This window comes from Dryobates pubescens, chromosome 33, assembly GCF_014839835.1.
Source record: "Dryobates pubescens isolate bDryPub1 chromosome 33, bDryPub1.pri, whole genome shotgun sequence".
Lineage (NCBI taxonomy): Eukaryota > Metazoa > Chordata > Aves > Piciformes > Picidae > Dryobates > Dryobates pubescens.
This window is the reverse complement of record NC_071644.1, coordinates 6,367,003-6,383,903: the sequence shown is the minus strand read 5'-3', so window position 1 is coordinate 6,383,903 and position 16,901 is coordinate 6,367,003. Positions and strand designations below refer to the sequence as shown.

Sequence of the window (16,901 nt, the reverse complement as noted above, 5' to 3'; positions counted from 1 at the left end):
GATGAGGACTCCACCACCTCCCTGGGCAGCACATCCCAGTGGCTAACAACTCTCTCTGTGAAGAACTTTCTCCTCCCCTCCAGCCTAAACCTCCCCTGGCACAGCTTGAGGGGACTCTATGAGCATTAAAGCCGCAGAGATAACTCAAGGTGCTCAACAGCCTCATCAGCACCAGAGGCTGTGCAAGGCAGGGACCACAAAGCCACAGTGATGGGCAGCTGCCCTCCACATCTCCATGCCAGGGCACCAAGGGACAGCTCCACAAGCTGCTGGGCTCTGTCCTTGCACTTTCCCTCCACAGGGTCAGAGAATGCTAGGGGTTGGGAGGGAGCTCTGAAGATCATCCTGACCCAGAGCAGGCTGCACAGGATGGTGTCCAGGTGGGCTTTGAATGGCTCCAGAGCTGGAGACTCCACCACCCCTGTGGGCAGCCTGCTCCAGTGCTCTAGCACCCTGGAAGCAAAGCAGCTCCTCCTCCTGTTGAGATGGAGCTTCTTATGTGTGCAGTTTGCCCCCACTGCCTCTTGTCCCCTTCCAGTGACGGTGCTGGGATCTTCTGAAGTACTGAACTCCCCCAGGGAGTGCAGATCAAGGGGAACTACTGATGCCACAGGATTGCTCAAGAAAACCCCTTGTGTCTCACAGTCATGAGACAAGAGCCTTCCACCCTGACCCTGTGTGGGGCCACAGACAAGGCTCTTACCCCCTCCATGCTTTGATTTCCTCCCCCCTCCAGCAGAAAACTGCTCCACTGCTCTGGCAGCAATCCCAAGCCTCACTGCCTCCAGGATTTCTTCCTCTCACAGCTCCCTGCCACAAAGCCTTTGGTTTGCTCTTTCCCTGAGCAGGACATGAACCCAACGAAGCTGGAGGCAATTTTCCAGCCAGCCACACTCCTGCATGCTTTCATACAAGCAGAACAAGTCTGCCCACCCCAGTGCAGCCTCCCCTGAGAGGTCATGCCTGGGAGAGGTTTTGCCTTCGTCTTGCAGGCTCCCAAAAGAGGGCTGGAGAGCCCTGCCTGGGACAGAGCAGCAAGAGCACAGCTCAGCAGTGCCTAAAATGAATGGGTGGTTGGGACTGGGGGTTTATTGGTGTTGGTTGGCTGGGGTTTTATCACTAATGTTGATTGGTTTGTGTGGAGGAGCCACTGAGGAGCTTTCTCTAAGAGAGGACACCAGAGCACACAGACACAAATTCACTGGCTCAGGGGATGGGGTGGGTTGGAAGGGACATTCAAGATCATCCAGGTCCAACCCCTCTGCCATGGGCACCTTCCACCAGCCCAGGTTGCTCAAGACCTCCTCCAGCCTGGCTTTGAACATCCCCAGGGAGAGGACATCCACAACCTGCCCCTGGGCAGCCTGTTCCAGTGCCTCCCCACCCTCACTGGCAGGAATTTCTTCCTGATATCCAAGCTGATGATCCCTGCAGATTATTTGGAGGCACTCTCTGGGGTTAGATGTGCAGATGTTATATTAAATCCCTTCACAATTTCATCCTTGAGTCCAGTTCCTTCAGGGCTGCACCAGATGATCTCCAGAGGTCCCTTCCAACCCCTACCATTGGGCAACAAAGCTGGGGAGGGGCTTGGATAACAAAGGGGTTAAGGGCAACACAGCTGGGGAGGGGTCTGGAGCACAGCCCTGGGAGGAGAGGCTGAGGGAGCTGGGGTTGCTTAGCCTGGAGAAGAGGAGGCTCAGGGGAGACCTTCTTGCTCTCTCCAACTCCCTGAAGGGAGGTTGGAGCCAGGTGGGGGTTGGTCTCTTCTCCCAGGCAAGCAGCACCAGAACAAGAGGCCACAGGCTCAAGCTGTGCCAGGGGAAGTTTAGGCTGGATGTTAGGAAGAAGTTCTTCATAGAAGGAGAGATTGGCCATTGGGATGTGCTGCCCAGGGAGGTGGTGGAGTCCCCATCCCTGGAGGTGTTTAGGAAGAGCCTGGATGGGGTGCTTGGTGCCATGGTTTAGTTGATCAGATGGTGCTGGATGATAGGTTGGACTCCATGATCTCAAAGGTCTCTTCCAACCTGGTTAATTCTATTCTATTCATTCCATGATAAGCAGACCCAGGATGCTCAAGACCTCATCCAGCTTGGCCTTGAACACCTCCAAAGAGGGAGCCTCCACAACCTCTCCCTGGGCAGCCTGCTCCAGTGCCTCCCAACCCTCACCAGAAAGAATTTCTTGCTGATGTCCAAATGCTGGGGTGGGGGTGAAGAGCTTCAGCTCTTTGCAACTCTTCTTCACAGTGAAATTCTTCTTTGGGCCTAGGTCAGAGCAGGCCAAAGAGCAGGGGGAGCTGTGATTCCTCCACCCCTTGTTCCAAGCAAACACAGAGGCACCAACCTGCGATGCGGAAGGCGTGAGCCTCCTGCCCCGAGCTCTTCCCGCTGGGGACTTCACACACACTCAGCTCTTTCAAAGGCAGCAGCCCCTGCACAAGGAGAGCACACAGCCATCAGTGAGCAGTCTGGCAGTCCCACCCCAGGAGGAAAGGCTGAGAGACAGCTGCATTTGTCCAGCATTCCGAAGAAAACACTTAGGGGAGACCTTAGTGCCATGGAGCAGGACATAAAGGGTGGCCCCCAGGAGGATGGAGACTCCCTTTTCACAAGGAGGTGACAGTGAGGGGGACAAGTTACTGCTGGGGAGATTCCCATTGGGCTCCAGAAAAAAAATGCTTCCCCCATGAGCACAGTTGGGCACTGGAATCATCTCCCAAGGGAAGCAGTGGATTGCTCTACACTGGACAGCTTTAAGCCTCAGCTTGCCAAGGGGCTGGGCCAGCTCAGTGCAGCTCCACTGACCCCTAGAAAGGTTGGAGCAGATGATCCTTGGGGTCCCTTCCAGCCTGGCATTCTGGGGGGCAGCCAGCAGTCAAACTCTAAAATGAAAGCCCCTTTGCTGCAGGAGACTGGAAGTCCAGGGTCAGCCCCAGCACAACTGGGGCTACATCCCAGTCCTGCAGAATCCCACTGTAAGCCAGCTCAGGAAGAGCTGAGCAGGCTGTGCTCCCTGCCTGCAAAAGGACTGCAAAAGCTGCTAATTGCTGAGGGGTCTCTTGGCCAGTGCTGGCCTGTTAATTCCTTTGTCATTCCTCTAGGGACCACCTAGAGGAGGTCAGTGGCAGCCTCCTGCCCTGTCCCATCCCATCCCATCCCATCTGTGCCCTCAGCTTGGCCATCCTGCCCAAAGCCCCAGTGCTTGCCCCAGTGTGTCCAGGAGATGCCATACCTGGTAGGTGAGCCCGGTGGAGCCCACAGACTGGAAGTACAGGTAGGACTGGAACAGCTCCAAGAAGCAGTCATTCACCTCCTGCAGCACAGACACATGCTGGGGGTTACCTCACCGCTCCTCCCAGCTTCTCCTCTGCATCTCAGCCTCATGTCTGCACACTTCCAAGCCAAGGGGCCACCACCACCTCTCTGCTGCTGGATCTGCTGCCAGCCCAGCAGCTGAGCATGGAAGCACAGCCCAGGGGGCTAGGAGCTGGTGGGTGCCACCCGGTCCCCACGCGCCACGCGGCAGCCAGAGGAAGTCTCCGTGAGTCAACGTTGCCCAGAGTGACACTTCCCAGCCCTGCAGAGTCCTTCTGTGCCTGGCACACCCACAAACAGGTGCCACAGCTTACCTGGCAGTGCTGGAACTTAAACTTGACCTTGGAGTAGTAGATCATTTTGCCCATGTTCCTCACGACCATTTTCCTCCGTCCCTTCTTGAAGAGGCTGGGGAACCTCTGGTCCAAGTTTTCCTTCTGGTTGTCTTGGCTCTGGATGTTCTGTGCCAAGGATTCAGGAGGAAAAACACAACAGATCAGAGGTGGTGGCAGGTAGGGATGTGATACCTGGAAGAGGTGTTGCCAGAAGGGTTCCCTCAGAGAGGTGCTCTGGGCAGGTGCCTGGCTGTTGGCTCTTGGGTCTCCGTGCCAGCATGGTTTGCTTACTGGTGGGAAGATGTCCTACCTAAGCAGGGGGAGATGCTGACCTGGTCTAGTTAAAGATGTCCCTGCTCAATGCAGGGGGGTTGGACAAGATGACCTTTGAGGGTCTCTTCCAACCCAAGGCTATGATGAAGGAAGGGCAAGAGTGGGTGCAGAAGCCACCCTACACATAGGGTGTCCCAACTCCATGGATGACCTCCTGTCACCCTAATCAAATTCACTGGACCAAAAGACTGATCGAGGCTACACAAGCACAGCTTGCCTTCCACTGGGGTTAGTGGGAAGGGTTTCTTTGCTCTGGTTCCACCTGGATTCCTCAGCTCTTCCATCTGCTTGGTTTCTGTAGGTGGAATCTGTTGATCCAGCTGCCCAGAGCCCCACAGCCATAAAGCAGCTGCAAGGCACCTGGAGCTGCTCCTTGTCAGTGCAGCAAGATAAGGGAAGGCAGCAAGCACTGCAGGAGATGGCCTGAGAGGGAGGCAGCACTCAGGGCCGGGAGGGTTCCCTTGTTTCCTGCGTTCTGGTTACAGGGAAATCCTTCCTTCTGTCCCACATCCCTCGGGTCTGCTCACAGCTGCTGCTGCACTCTCTGGGTGATGGTTGGCCTGGATGAGCTCAGAGGTTTGTTCCAACCTTAATGATTCTCTGATTCTGCATAAAGAAAAAGCTCTCCCTGCAGTCTCTGTGGGAAGAACATTTCTGTCTCTGGGGCTTGGCTGATTTCCCTGGGGAGAAAGGAAGGCCATGGACACCACTGACTCTTTCTCTCTCTCCACCTCTCTTGCCTGGGTGAGCCTGAAATTAGACACGTTCCAAACTCTGGGTATTGATTCCCCAGCACAAGAGGAAAGCAGGCAAAAGATGCAAAGCCTGCCCTGCTGCTAAGCCGCCAGGCTGTGAGGGCACCTCGGTGGGACCCCGCTGGGAGCACTGGCGATTCTGGGGGTACCTCGGAGCTGGGAGGGCAGGGTGCAAGGCTGGCAGGTTGCTCTGAGGGGCTCGTCTGCTTCTGTTCAAAGAGCATTTCCAGGAAGGAGCAGGGAGAGGGCTGGGGGGCTCAGGAGGGATCGAGTGACAGCCCAGCAGCCTGCAGAGCCGGGCGCTTCCAGCCGGCAGCGCTCCCCCCCGGGCCGGCCGCGTGTGTGCCGGCTCCCAGCGCGCCGTGCCAAGGAGACAGCTGCCTGAGCCCCGTGATAAATGAAGAGGCAGCAGAGCTAACCAGATCTGTCTTGCTGGGGCCTCCATGACTCACCCCTCTGGCATGAGCTGAACCCCTCTCCCAACCGTGCCAGGGACATCGCAGCGCTCAGCCCAGGAACAGCAACCTGATGCTGCCAGGACCCTTCCACCTGCAGAGCTTCCTGGGGGAGGGGGACTGGGGGTGGGGGTGTCCTTCGCGCCGAATGTAGGGTTTAGGACACAAAGTTAACCCTTTCTCTGCTCCAAGCTTTTCCAGCTGGCTCCGTGAACCCCTTGCCAGGTCCTCCCGTGGAGGTGGGAACCTGCTGGCTGGCAATTAAGGGTCTGACTGGGAGGCAATTAAGCGTAGGAGAAGATTACATTTGTGCTACAAGCTGCTGTCAGAACAAAGAGCAACTGATCACCTGACAGCTCTGGCAGCAGCAACAAAACCCTGCTCAGATAAGGGCAGCAACCAGGGAGGGGGAAAAGGAGAAAGAAATGAAATTAAGGACAGAGTGATAAGCAGCAACTCCAGGCTGCCACTGCCTGGGCGATGCTGCTGCCGGGCCAGCCAGATTCCTCAGCAACAAGCAAGGCTCCAAGAAGCAAAAAGCACAACCTGGGAGCTGGGAATCCATCAGCAGCTTTGGCAAAGAGCTCAGTTAACCTGCCAGCTTCCCCAGGGACCTCCCCAGGGTCAGGAGGGAAAAGGGAGAGCTTTGAGTGCTGCCTTCACGTGGCAAGAAACACATGGAATGGAATACAGCCCTCTCCCAAACAAGCCTCTAGCAGCCCTGGAAGTGTTTAAGCCCGGGCTGGATGAGGCTTTGAGCAGCCTGGTGCAGTGAGAGGTGTCCCTGCCCAGGGCAGGGGGGGTGGAACTGGATGATCTTGAAGGTCCCTTCCAACCCAACCCATTGTAGGTTTCTCGAACCCCAGCTCGCCAAGGGTTTGCAGCAGGACTGAGAAGCCAGATGGATTTAGTGGCTAAGCATGGAGGCATCTCCAGGATCAAAACCACATCACTGAACTCTCCTGCTGCCCTTCCAGCCGCACACAGCAGGTCCCAGCCACCCATGTCCCACCAGGCTTTCAAACCCCAGCAGTCTGCTCACTCCTCAGCAGCAGGTCCTGTGGTTGTGTAGGAGGAACTGGGGGGAGTCCACGACATCCTGTGAGGCTTGGGGACCAGAGCTGTCCCAGCCTCCTCCACGAGCATCACTTATCTCCCTGGCCCATGCTCTCCCTGAATCCATTGTGCAGCCAAGAAAAAAAGGGGAAGCAGCACTTGTCACTCCTCTGAAGCCCTCCCTAGGCAGCTGCTGTCTGCCCTGGCTGGGCTCTCTCCTCCCCCAGCCCCATCCTGATCAGCAGTGTTTCCGTTAGCTCAGCTTTCCCACTGGCTTGGAGGTGGCTCGCTGGAAGCCTGGTTTCTCTCAGTGTCTGGCAAAGCAGCAGGTCTCTGGCAGTGCCCTGACATGTTCTTCCTCTGTCTCATCCTACAGGTCGAGCAAGTTGCTAATTAACCTGCCTCAGCCCCTGCAGACCCCAGTGACTCCCAGCTGAATCACTAACCCCGGCAGCAGGAAGAGCTCAGCCTTGCAAGGCTGATGCCCTGGGGGTCTGAAAGCTGCTGTTTAATGATGAAAGCAGCAAATGGGAAGCACAACTCTCCTGGCACAGGCTCCCCTCTCGCTGTTGCTTAGGCTGAGCAGAAGCCCTAGCTGGGAAGTGTGGGAATCACAGAATCTTTTTGCTTGGAAGAGACTTTGAAGATCAGCAAATCCAATCATTTTTTTTTTTAACTCTACCCAGGAAAGGCTGAGAGGCCTGAGGCTGTTGAGCCTGGAGAAGACTGAGAGAGGATCTGATCAGTGCTGAGCAGTGTCTAAAGGGTGGAAGGTGGGGCAAGAGGATGGGACCAGACTCGTTTCAGTGGTGCCCAGTGACAGGGCACAAACTGGAACCCAGGAGGTTCCATCTGAACAGGAGGAGAAAATTCTTTGGTGTGAGGGTGCTGGAGGCCTGGAGCAGGCTGCCCAAAGAGGTTGTGGAGTCTTCCTTCTCTGGAGAGATTCCATCCCCACCTGGGCAAGCTGCCGTGGGTGTCCCTGCAGAAGGCTGATGGCAGAAGAGGGCTCTGGCTTTGTGTGCCAGCTGCCCGTGGCAGGGTCCAGAGGGGACCTGGTTTTTAGGGATGTCATTTGCCCCAGTCCCAAACTGCCTGCTGTGACCACAGGTTTGGTGACCCAAACCTCCTTGGAGGAGTCCTGCACTGCCAGCTCCTGTCCTGCCTGGCCCCACAGCAGCTGGGCACCTCCTGCCCTTGGAAGTGTTCCTCCTGAAAAGACCAGAGTGGGAAAGGAACCAAACCAAGGCTTTCTCCAGGCCACACAAGAAGCTTGTGGCTGAGCAGGGAGTCAGAATCCATCTGCCCCAGGCAAGGGTAACATCTAAACAGCTACTCCACCCTCCTCCTCTCCACAGGAGAGATCCCACACTCTCCTGTGCTCCCAAAGGAATAATCTCCTGACCTTTGCTCTGTCAGCTTGCAGGGTTTGCTCTCCAGGATCTGCTAAAGTGAAAGCTCTCCCTCCTTCCCCAGGGCAAGTGGCCAGCATCCACCTGGGACTTGGTTCTGTCAAGTGTTGCCCAGCCCTCTGGGATGCCAGCTGGATCCCACAGGGAGCTGTGCCCATGCCACATGCCCTCATGCACAAACAGCAGGCAGCACTGTGGAGCAGTCCCACTTTTGCTGTGCTTCCCACCAGGACACATGCCCTGTAAGAGAGGCCAGCACTCATCCATGGCCACCTCACAAGCCACCTCTCAAGCTCACAGGAGAAAAAGCAAGGGTTGGGTGCTGAGACAATGGCACAGGTTGCCCAGGGAGGTGGTGGAAGCCTCAGCCCTGGAGGTGTTTGCAGCCAGGCTGGAGGTGGCTGTGAGCAACCTGCTGTGGTGTGAGGTGTCCCTGCCCATGGCAGGGGGTTGGAGCTGGCTGAGCCTTGAGGTCCCTTCCAACCCTGACAATTCTCTGATTCTGTTTGGGTTGGAAAGGTCCAAGCTGGGAGCAGCTGAATGGAAAGGGACTGGAAGGGAGCAGATGTTTGAGTCTCTCATGAGCAGGGCTGCGCAGCACTGGGTCATGCAATTCACCACGCCCGTGACAAGCCTCATCACCACTGAAGTGTATCTTGGCAGCACCTGGGGACTCAGGAGATAATGTCCTGCAGCTGACCTTCTCTGAAATTACCTGCAGCTCACCTTCTCTGAACTTCCCTCTGCCCAGCTGCGACTCTCTGCCTCAGTTTCCCCTTCCCCATCCCCTCGCAGCCTATTCGCCATCCAGCGGGAGAGACGCACGTGGTACAACCCAAGAGGTCCTGAAGGCTGCTCCCCATCCCTGACCCACCCAGAGGGGCCAAGCACACCTAGTGGGGCTCCTGGGTTGCCCTCTGCTTTCCCTGAGCAGTGCTGGGAAATGGGCCATATGGCCACAAGGCTGGTACGTGCCCGAGACAGACCTGCCCTTCCTGATTACCTTCTCAAGCCTCCTAGCTGCCTGCTCCGTCTCATTCCAGCGTGGGAATGAATCATCCTGCCTTTGAATGCTCACTCTGATTTTCCCCTTCCTTCACAGGCTTCCCAGAAACAAAAGAACCACCAGCAAAGGGGTGTGTGTGTGTGAGAGAGAGAGATCTTCCCACCATGCTGCCTGCTTTGCTTTCGGCGTGACCCTCCCATCCCATCCCACGTTTCGTAGAATCATGGAATTATTCTGGTTGGAAAAGACCTCTGAGGCCATCAAGGCCTTTGGTTGAGGGCTCCTCAACATCCTGAGGCAGCAAACTCTGCTGCTATAAAGGACACAAGGTTCATCCCTTCCTGGGCTGCTGACGTGACCTCCATCTCCTTGAGGCAGACCTGTTCCTACCCCCAGATCCAGATCTGTCATTCCTCCTCTGCACAGTGTTGTCTTTGGGGAGGGTGGGAACCATCTCAAGGCTCATCCCTTCCTAGACCCCCAGATCCAGATCCATCCTTCCTCCTTGTCTTTGAGGAGGGTGGGAATCTTCTCAGGGCTCATCCCTTCCTGGGCTGCAGAAGTGACCTCCATCTCCTTGAGGAAGACTTGTTCCTAACCCCAGAGCCAGACTCATCCTCTTGTTCCTTGGTCCTACCCCCAGACCCAGACCCACCCTCTTGGTCCTTGGTCCTCCATCCAGATCCAGACCCATCCTCTTGGTCCTTGTTCCTCCACCCAGATCCAGACCCATCCTCTTGGTCCTTGTTCCTCCACCCAGACCCAGACCCATCCTCTTGGTCCTTGTTCCTCCACCCAGATCTAGACCCATCATCCTGTTCCTACCCCCAGATCCATCCTCTTGTTCCTACCCCCCAGATCCAGACCCATCCTCCCTCTATCTGCCCAGTGTTGTCCTTGGGGAGGGTGGGAATCCCCTCTGGGAGCAGTGGGCTGGGGGTTGGATGTGTTGGTACTTGCCTTGCCTGGAATATACTGCAGGATATTTTCTGTGGTCGTCTCTCTCTCCTTCCCTTTTTCCAGCCCCAAAAAGCTGGGCAGTTTTTTCTTACCATTTTGTCTACAGAGGAGAGAAGAAAAAGAGAAAGGCCAGAAAAACATCACCTCGGAACTCATGTGGCAAACACAGATCCAGGCTGAGGCCCAGGCAATTCTGCCCAGAAAGAAGGAAGCCAGAAAGCTAAGCAAGCAATTTGTCACAGGCTTGTTTCTAATCAGCCCAGGCCAACCAAAGGCTGGTAAACAGCCCTAGAAGACCTGCAGTGGAGTTGGTGCTGCACTTGCTGGGCTCTCTGTGCATCCTCACAGCTCTTTGCGCAGCCAAACCCTCAGCTGGGCTCATCTGCGCCTGCAGCTCGGCAGAGCGCACCAGATGTTCCCTTGAGAAAGCACAAAGGAGCCAAACCCAGCCCTGACAGCTCCTCCAAAGCCCCTGCAGTGGAGATGCAGATGTCCACATCCACCAGCTCCTCTCCACGAGCAGGTTTTGTTTCTGGCTTTGCGGTTTTCCTCCCTCCTGCCTCCCAGCCCCCGGCGAGGCCCCCGGCCCCTCCTCGCACGCACAGAGCCGAGCGGCCGTTTAACACCAGCCGGGGCTGGGGACTGGGATTTCCCAGCCCTCGCTCTCTCCTTTCATCCAGGCTGCAGCGTTGAGCTCAGCAGAAGCCAGCCCTATCTCTGCGGAGTGCCCTGAGCGTGGGAAGCTGTGAGTCAGGAGGGACAAGCGGCGCTCTCGGGGCTCGGCTGCTCCACTGGCAGCTCGCTGATGTCAGTCGTCCAAGGGTCAGATTCCCCAAGTGATCCCTTCTCTTTTACACCCCCAGACTCCCACAGCTTTTGTTCCCCATTTCTGGCAGCACAGGAGACCGAGGGGACGGTTTCAGGGCCAACCTCTCAGCCTAGCAGAGGTTTTGGGGGTGTCTCAAAGCCCAGCACAGAAGCTAAGCCCAAGGCAGATGGGGTCAGCAGGCTCATGAGGAATCATGCTGATTCCCACCGGAGCTTCTCTCCAGCCAGGAGCTCTCAGGGTTGGGAGGGCTCTGTCTGATGGGTATTTGGGTACCAACAGCAGCACTGTGACCACACTGCTGGCAACGTGGGCACGGGGAAGCTTGCTCCACACTCCTTGGTGGGCTCTGCCTTGGGCCAGCCATCCATCGCTGCGGTACCTGAACGCTGCCCTGGCCAGCCCGGCACCAAAGTTCCCTTTTCTGTTGTGCCTTCCTTCGGGGACTGTGCGGGCAGAGTTTTGGGCTGTGGGGCTTTCTCTCTACAGTCAGAGGAGTGTGGGTCTTGGTTCTTCACAGCACCACAGCTTTGGGCACCGTGGAGCAAAACTCCAGGAACGAGAAGAAGGAGTCAGGCGTCCTGCACCTTGCCCTGCCTGCCCCGAGGAGAGGAGTTCTGGTTCTCCAAGTGAAATGAGACAGATCCCATTGCTCCTGGGGGAATGTCTCCGGGATTCTCCACCAGCAAAGCCCTAAAATCCCTTCCCAGGCTCTTGTGGCCACGCTCAGCACTGCCCAGCACCCCGCCAAAGCCCCATTCTGCTGAGCACAGAAATAACTCCTGGCTTTCCCGAGCGGGGCTCAGCTGTTAGCCCAGTTCTGCGTGGGGATCTCGCACGGGAGAAAGCCACCAGGGAAGCCGGCACCGGTTGTAAAGCAGCCCGGAGTAAAGCAGTTGTACTTACTCCTTCTTGAGCGAAGGCTTCCTTCGGAAAGAGCTCCGGAGTGCCCCAGGTGCCTGAGGGACACACGTTATGTTCCCCATGCCAGCAGCGGCTGCAGGCTGCCCGGAGCAGCCCGGGAGGCTTGTGGCGGTGCCTGGCGGTGTTTGTCACCCGGGTGGGTGTGGGAGGTGTCCGCCCGGGGCTCCCAGAGCCCGGACCGGCCCCGAGCCCCCGCCCCGGCAGCGCTGGGAGGAGCGAGCAGGTGAGAGGGAAAGAGGGAGGGGAGAGCTGGGAGAGCAGGCAGGGAGAGAGGAAGAGAGCAGGCAGGGAATGTAGAAGCAGCAGACAGGGAGTGCAGAGAATGCAGGCAGGGAATGCAGTGAGGGCAGAGAAGGGAGGACAGGCAGCAGCCTCTGCCCGGGAGGTCCTGTGGCATCCCCTGCGGAATGCAAAGGAGGGCAGGGCGGGCAGGGCAGGCACTGTGGTCACTGCCATCCACCCTTAAAAGCCTCTCTCTGCTCAGTCCCTTCTCGTGAGAAGTGTTTCAAGCTTGGTGATGTTTCCAGGCTTGGAACCATTAACAAAAAAGGTGCCTTCAAGGTGAAGGAATCCAGTCCTGGAGCTCATTTTCCCTGTAAAGAAGAATTAACCACAGCCCTGCTTAAATGCTGCGAGTGATGCAGCCCAGGTTGTGGAGGGATTCCAACCCCACCTGGACACCGTGATCCTGGGCAAGCTGCTGTGAGTGCACTGCTTTAGCAGGGGGGTTGGACTGGGTGATCTCCAGAGGTCCCTTCTAACCTCCACCATGCTGGGATTCTAGGATTTCATAACCAGGAGAAAGGGTGAAGCTGGAGCTCCTAATAAATGCCCAGGGAATATTTATCCAAAGAAATCAATCACTGAGTGGAAAAAAAACAAAGAAGGATATGGGAAGATAAACATCTGTGAGTATTGCTTAAGCATTCTCTGAGTGCTCAAAAGGCTTTATTCACAACAGTTGTGTTGGTTAAAAAGAAGTGAAAGGAACAAGAAGGGAAGTGAAACAAACAGCACAAAACCATAAACAAACATTCAGAGAACCAGAGAATTGCCAGGGTTGGAAGGGACCTCAAGGCTCAGCCAGCTCCAACCCCCCTGCCACGGGCAGGGACACCTCACACCACAGCAGGTTGCTCACAGCCACCTCCAGCCTGGCTGCAAACACCTCCAGGCAGGAGGCTTCCACCACCTCCCTGGGCAGCCTGTGCCAGGCTCTCACCACCTTCCTGGGGAGCAACTTCCTCCTCACATCCATTCAGCCTGAAATCTAGGAATTATGGAAAACTGAGGAAAGGAAGGAAGGAAGGCTCAAAAGAGGATGGGTATGGCAAGAAAAATCAAAGGGAGATTCATAGAAGAAAGGCTTTGAAAGGAGGCAAACCATGGGTTGGACTCAATGATCTCAAAGGTCTCTTCCAACCTGGTCTGGTCTGGTCTAGTCTTCTATGCTATTCTATTCTATGCTATTCTATGACCTTAAAGGCCAAACCCATTCCCTGCTTCCATTCTATGATTCATGAAAGCCTCTCTGGAAGCAGAGTTCTTTGCCCAGCTGTGTGGTCCTCATCCTGCTTCTCTCCCCCCACAGGGTGAGCTGCCACTCAATGCCATCCAAGTGCTCTTTGAAGAGAATGAGGAAAGCTCCTTTTTAATAGAAGGTGAGAGTCTGGGGTGCCAAGGGCTGTGCTGGAAGCAGCCACGGGGGGCTCTGATGGCTGCTTTCAAGGTCAGCCCCTGAGCTCTCAGAGCTGAGCTGCTTTGAGCTCTGGGCTGGGCTGTAGGGCCAGGCTGTGCTGGTAGGGAGAGGTTGGGAGCCAGCAGAAAGGCCTTCACCAGAGCTGTTCCACTTCATTCTGTTCTATGGTAGGAGTGCTTCACTGAGTGGAAATAGAACCAATAATAGTAGCTAAGAATACAAAAGGTAGATGTGGAATAAATATTGCAACAGTTTGCATTATAACAATAGTAGTAGTAATAATAATAATAATATAGGAGGGGGTTGGACTTGATGATCTTCAGAGGTCCCTTCCAACCCCCCACATCCTGTAGTAGTAGCAATGCCACTACCACTACTAATAATGCAATAATAATATAAATAGTAATAGAAATATTTCAATTATGGATTGAGAGAGTGAAGCCTGAAGGTCTCTGAGGAGACCTAATTGTGGCCTTCCAGCACCTGAAGGGGGCTCCAAGAAAGCTGGGGAGGGACTCTTTAAGGTGTCAAGGAGGGATAGGACTGGGGGAGATGGAGCAAAACTAGAAGTGGGGAGATTCAGATTGGCTGTGAGGAAGAAGTTGTTCCCCATGAGGGTGGTGAGAGCCTGGCACAGGTTGCCCAGGGAGGTAGTGGAAGCCTCATCCCTGGAGGTGTTTGCAGCCAGGCTGGATGTGGCTGTGAGCAACCTGCTGCGGTGTGAGGTGTCCCTGCCCATGGCAGGGGGTTGGAGCTGGCTGAGCCTTGAGGTCCCTTCCAGCCCTGACAACTGTGATTCTAAGTCAGAGGAAATGATAAACCCCTTTCCATCTCGTGGTACTGCAGGTGGCTGTTGAAAGGCAAACTCAAAACCAAGATGCTCTGCAGGAGAGGAGGTCCAGAGGCTTCATATCCAACCAAGGGTTTTACAACAGGTGAGCAGCAAAGGTGTTGGATCTGCTGGCTTGCAGTGAGTCTGGCAGGACCAGCAGCAGCTGTGGGGTTTCTTTCAGCACAGTATGGTTCCTCTTAGCGTGGTCAGCACCACGACCAGAAATGTGCTGCTCCTCCAAAGTGTTCTAAATAAAGCCTCACAGCTCAAAATGGGGCTGGAGTTGCTTCTCTCCTGCTGTTATTGCAGGTCCTGCAGCATCCTGCTCAGCAGGCCCTCCACCATGGCTGGCAGGCTGGGTGTGACCAGCGGCCAAGCTTGGCTCCTTCTCTTTGCATGCTGGGCACACAGGCTTGCAGGGCAAACCTCTCCCCTGGACACCCATTGCTCTGCTTCCAGGAGGACCTGAACTGAGGAAGCAGCAAAGCTTCAGACTTTGGAAAGGCTTTTAGAGCACATTAGTTATTTATAGAAGCCTGAAACAGAAGCAAGAGCCTAGAGAGCAGCAGAAAGAGGACACGGCAGGGCCACAGCCGAGCTTGGCATGCCTGCAGCATCATGCTTTAACTGCAGGGCTTGCAGCACAAGCATGGGAAAGTTCCCTTTCAGGCCCCATGGGGATGGTGTTGTGCAGCTTCTCGTTGCTCTTTTCACCCCCTGCACTCCCACCACCGTGAAATGGGCTTCATGTTTCCCCTCCCTGCCCAGGCAGCAGGGACTGGCAGCAGCCAGCGGAGGAGGAGCTGACCCGCTGCAAGCCACCAAATGGAGCCAAGCAGCAGCACCTGCCCCCCAGCAAGATGCATGTGGCAGCTGGAGGTAAAGGAGGATGTTTTTCATCTGGTTTTCATTTCCACTGCAAGGAAAGGCTGTCAACAGCACTGGAGTCTGGGAGACCAAACCAGAATTTAACACCAGGCAGGGAGGTGTTAAAACAGTCTGCCTGGAAACGGCCCCAAGTTGCAGCAGGGGAGGTTTAGGCTGGATGTTAAGGAAAGATTTCTTTAGTGACAGAGTGGTCAGGGATTGGATCAGGCTGCCCAGGGAGGTGGTGGAGTCACCACCCCTGGAGGTGGTCAAAAAAATGTGGGGACATGGCACTTGGGGACATAGTTTAATGGCCAGGGTGGTATTGGGGTTACAGTTGGGCTTGGTGGTCTCAGAGGGCTCTTCCAAACTTAATGATTCTCTGAGTGTAAGAGCTGTTCCTTTTAGCTCACCTGTAGGACAGCAGGTCCTTCAGAGTTGGCTTTTGGCTCCTCTGGCCTCCTCTACTAACATCCCCAACAGCAGGGCCAGTCTGAAGTGTCCTCCAGACACATGCCTGTCCCTGTGTGTGCAAATGGAGCGGCTGCACCCAGCCACTCAGCATCCTGCTATGAACATCCTCTGCCTGGGCCTCTTTCTCCTCTTCTGCACAGGGCAATACAGAGAGCAGGTCCCTGTCTCCACAGGAGGGGGGCCAGAGAAGTGAAGAAGGAAGGATGCAAGAGGCAGGATGCAGTATTCAAGAAAACCTCTTTATTGTACATGTTGGCTTCTATTGCTTGTATCCCCTCCCCAGTCCCATGTAGTGCAAAAAATTCAGAGAAACAGAGTTCCACATAAATAACTTACAGAGAAATCAAAGTGACAAAGGCTTGGACATGGAGTAGACCAGGTCTGCCTACCAGTGAGGCCAAGTAAACCTCTCCCCCAATCCTAGGAGGGGGCAAAGGTTCCTGCTCAGCCTCGCTGTCCCACTGCAGACCAACACCAGGGTCCCTGGGTGAAACACATTGACACAGACAGCCTGGAGCCACCCTGTCGGGGATGCTCCTCTGCTGGGAACAGCTCAAGGTGGGAAACCACACAGAGAAGGGTTTTGGGTGAGACACCACTAACTAAAACTGGCAGAGAAGCCACACACAGTTGGACAGTTCTCCTCCCCTCAGACAGGGTACTATGCACAGACAGACAGACACAGACACACACACCCCCCTGAGGCCTCCTCCTCAGCAAGGGATGTGCAGCACCAGAAGCAAATCCACCCTGGGGTCCCCCAGGGGAGATGCTGACACCTCGTGTCCACACAGTGTGGGTTGGGGTGCTCCAGACCCCCACAAGCTGCCAGGGAACTATTGCAGCCTTCCTTTCCTTCTTTCTCTTCCAGAGGGAAGCAGTGAGCACCTGCATAGTTAGAACATCAGAGACACAGAAGGCTCCCTCCTGCCCAGCTTGCTGCAGAACAGGCTCAGCGGTGGTATTGCTCAGAACCCAACCCAGGGGACTGGAGTCACACTGCCTGACTCCCTCCTCCTCCTCAGCAGGCCCTGCACACCACTTGGAGTGTAAATTGCTAAAGGTCACAACTGGGGCCACGGGCACATGGCACAAAAATTCTCCTCAGCCTGCTATGCTGCTTGATTCCCCCTCCAGTTTTGCCTGCCAGCTACCTCCTTCATGCTACAGCAGCCACAGCTGGACCAGATGCTGAGCCACTGCTAGAAGGACTCTTTCCTCTTTTGAGACCAGCCCTGTTTCTCCCTTCAGCAGCTCCTCTCTAGCCCTGCACTGCCCCTCTTTGCTGTACAACCAGGCTGGGCTCTGATGTCCTTTCACCATTCCTCACACAGCACCAGCACCTTCCACAGCCATGGAGCTCTCAGGCTGATCCTCCTTCAAAGAGGAGCCTTGAGTCAGGGGCACATTCATTAAGCTGCTTGGTAGGAGTCCAGCAGAAGATCCTGAGGGTGCTTATAGGAATGGGATGGAAAGGATTGAGACCTTGCTCATGCATGGGCAGAGACATGCAGACACCAGAGCAGATTTCATCACTGCTTCAAACAAAGCAGATTTGTGTGACCTGCTTAGGGCAGCCCACCTTGACCAGGAGACAACCTGGCCCTTTGCAACCCAGAGGAATGGGAGAGCTGCTGAGCTGTGACAGGC

The 16,901-nt window shown here is 55.6% G+C and overlaps 1 protein-coding gene across 1 annotated transcript in view; it reads right to left on the bottom strand.

Annotated features, from left to right (window-relative positions):
- PLEKHN1 (pleckstrin homology domain containing N1) overlaps positions 1-11,441 on the bottom strand; it is a 29,391-nt gene extending 17,950 nt beyond the window's left edge. Inside the window, exons 1-5 of the mRNA XM_054175875.1 lie at positions 11,362-11,441; positions 9,630-9,729; positions 3,632-3,778; positions 3,235-3,315; positions 2,347-2,434 (exon numbers count right to left, since the gene is read on the bottom strand). Of these exons, the coding sequence (XP_054031850.1) occupies positions 2,347-2,434; positions 3,235-3,315; positions 3,632-3,778; positions 9,630-9,729; positions 11,362-11,441 (496 nt within the window). The remainder of the gene's footprint in view (positions 1-2,346; positions 2,435-3,234; positions 3,316-3,631; positions 3,779-9,629; positions 9,730-11,361) is intronic.
- Positions 11,442-16,901: the final 5,460 nt, after the last annotated feature.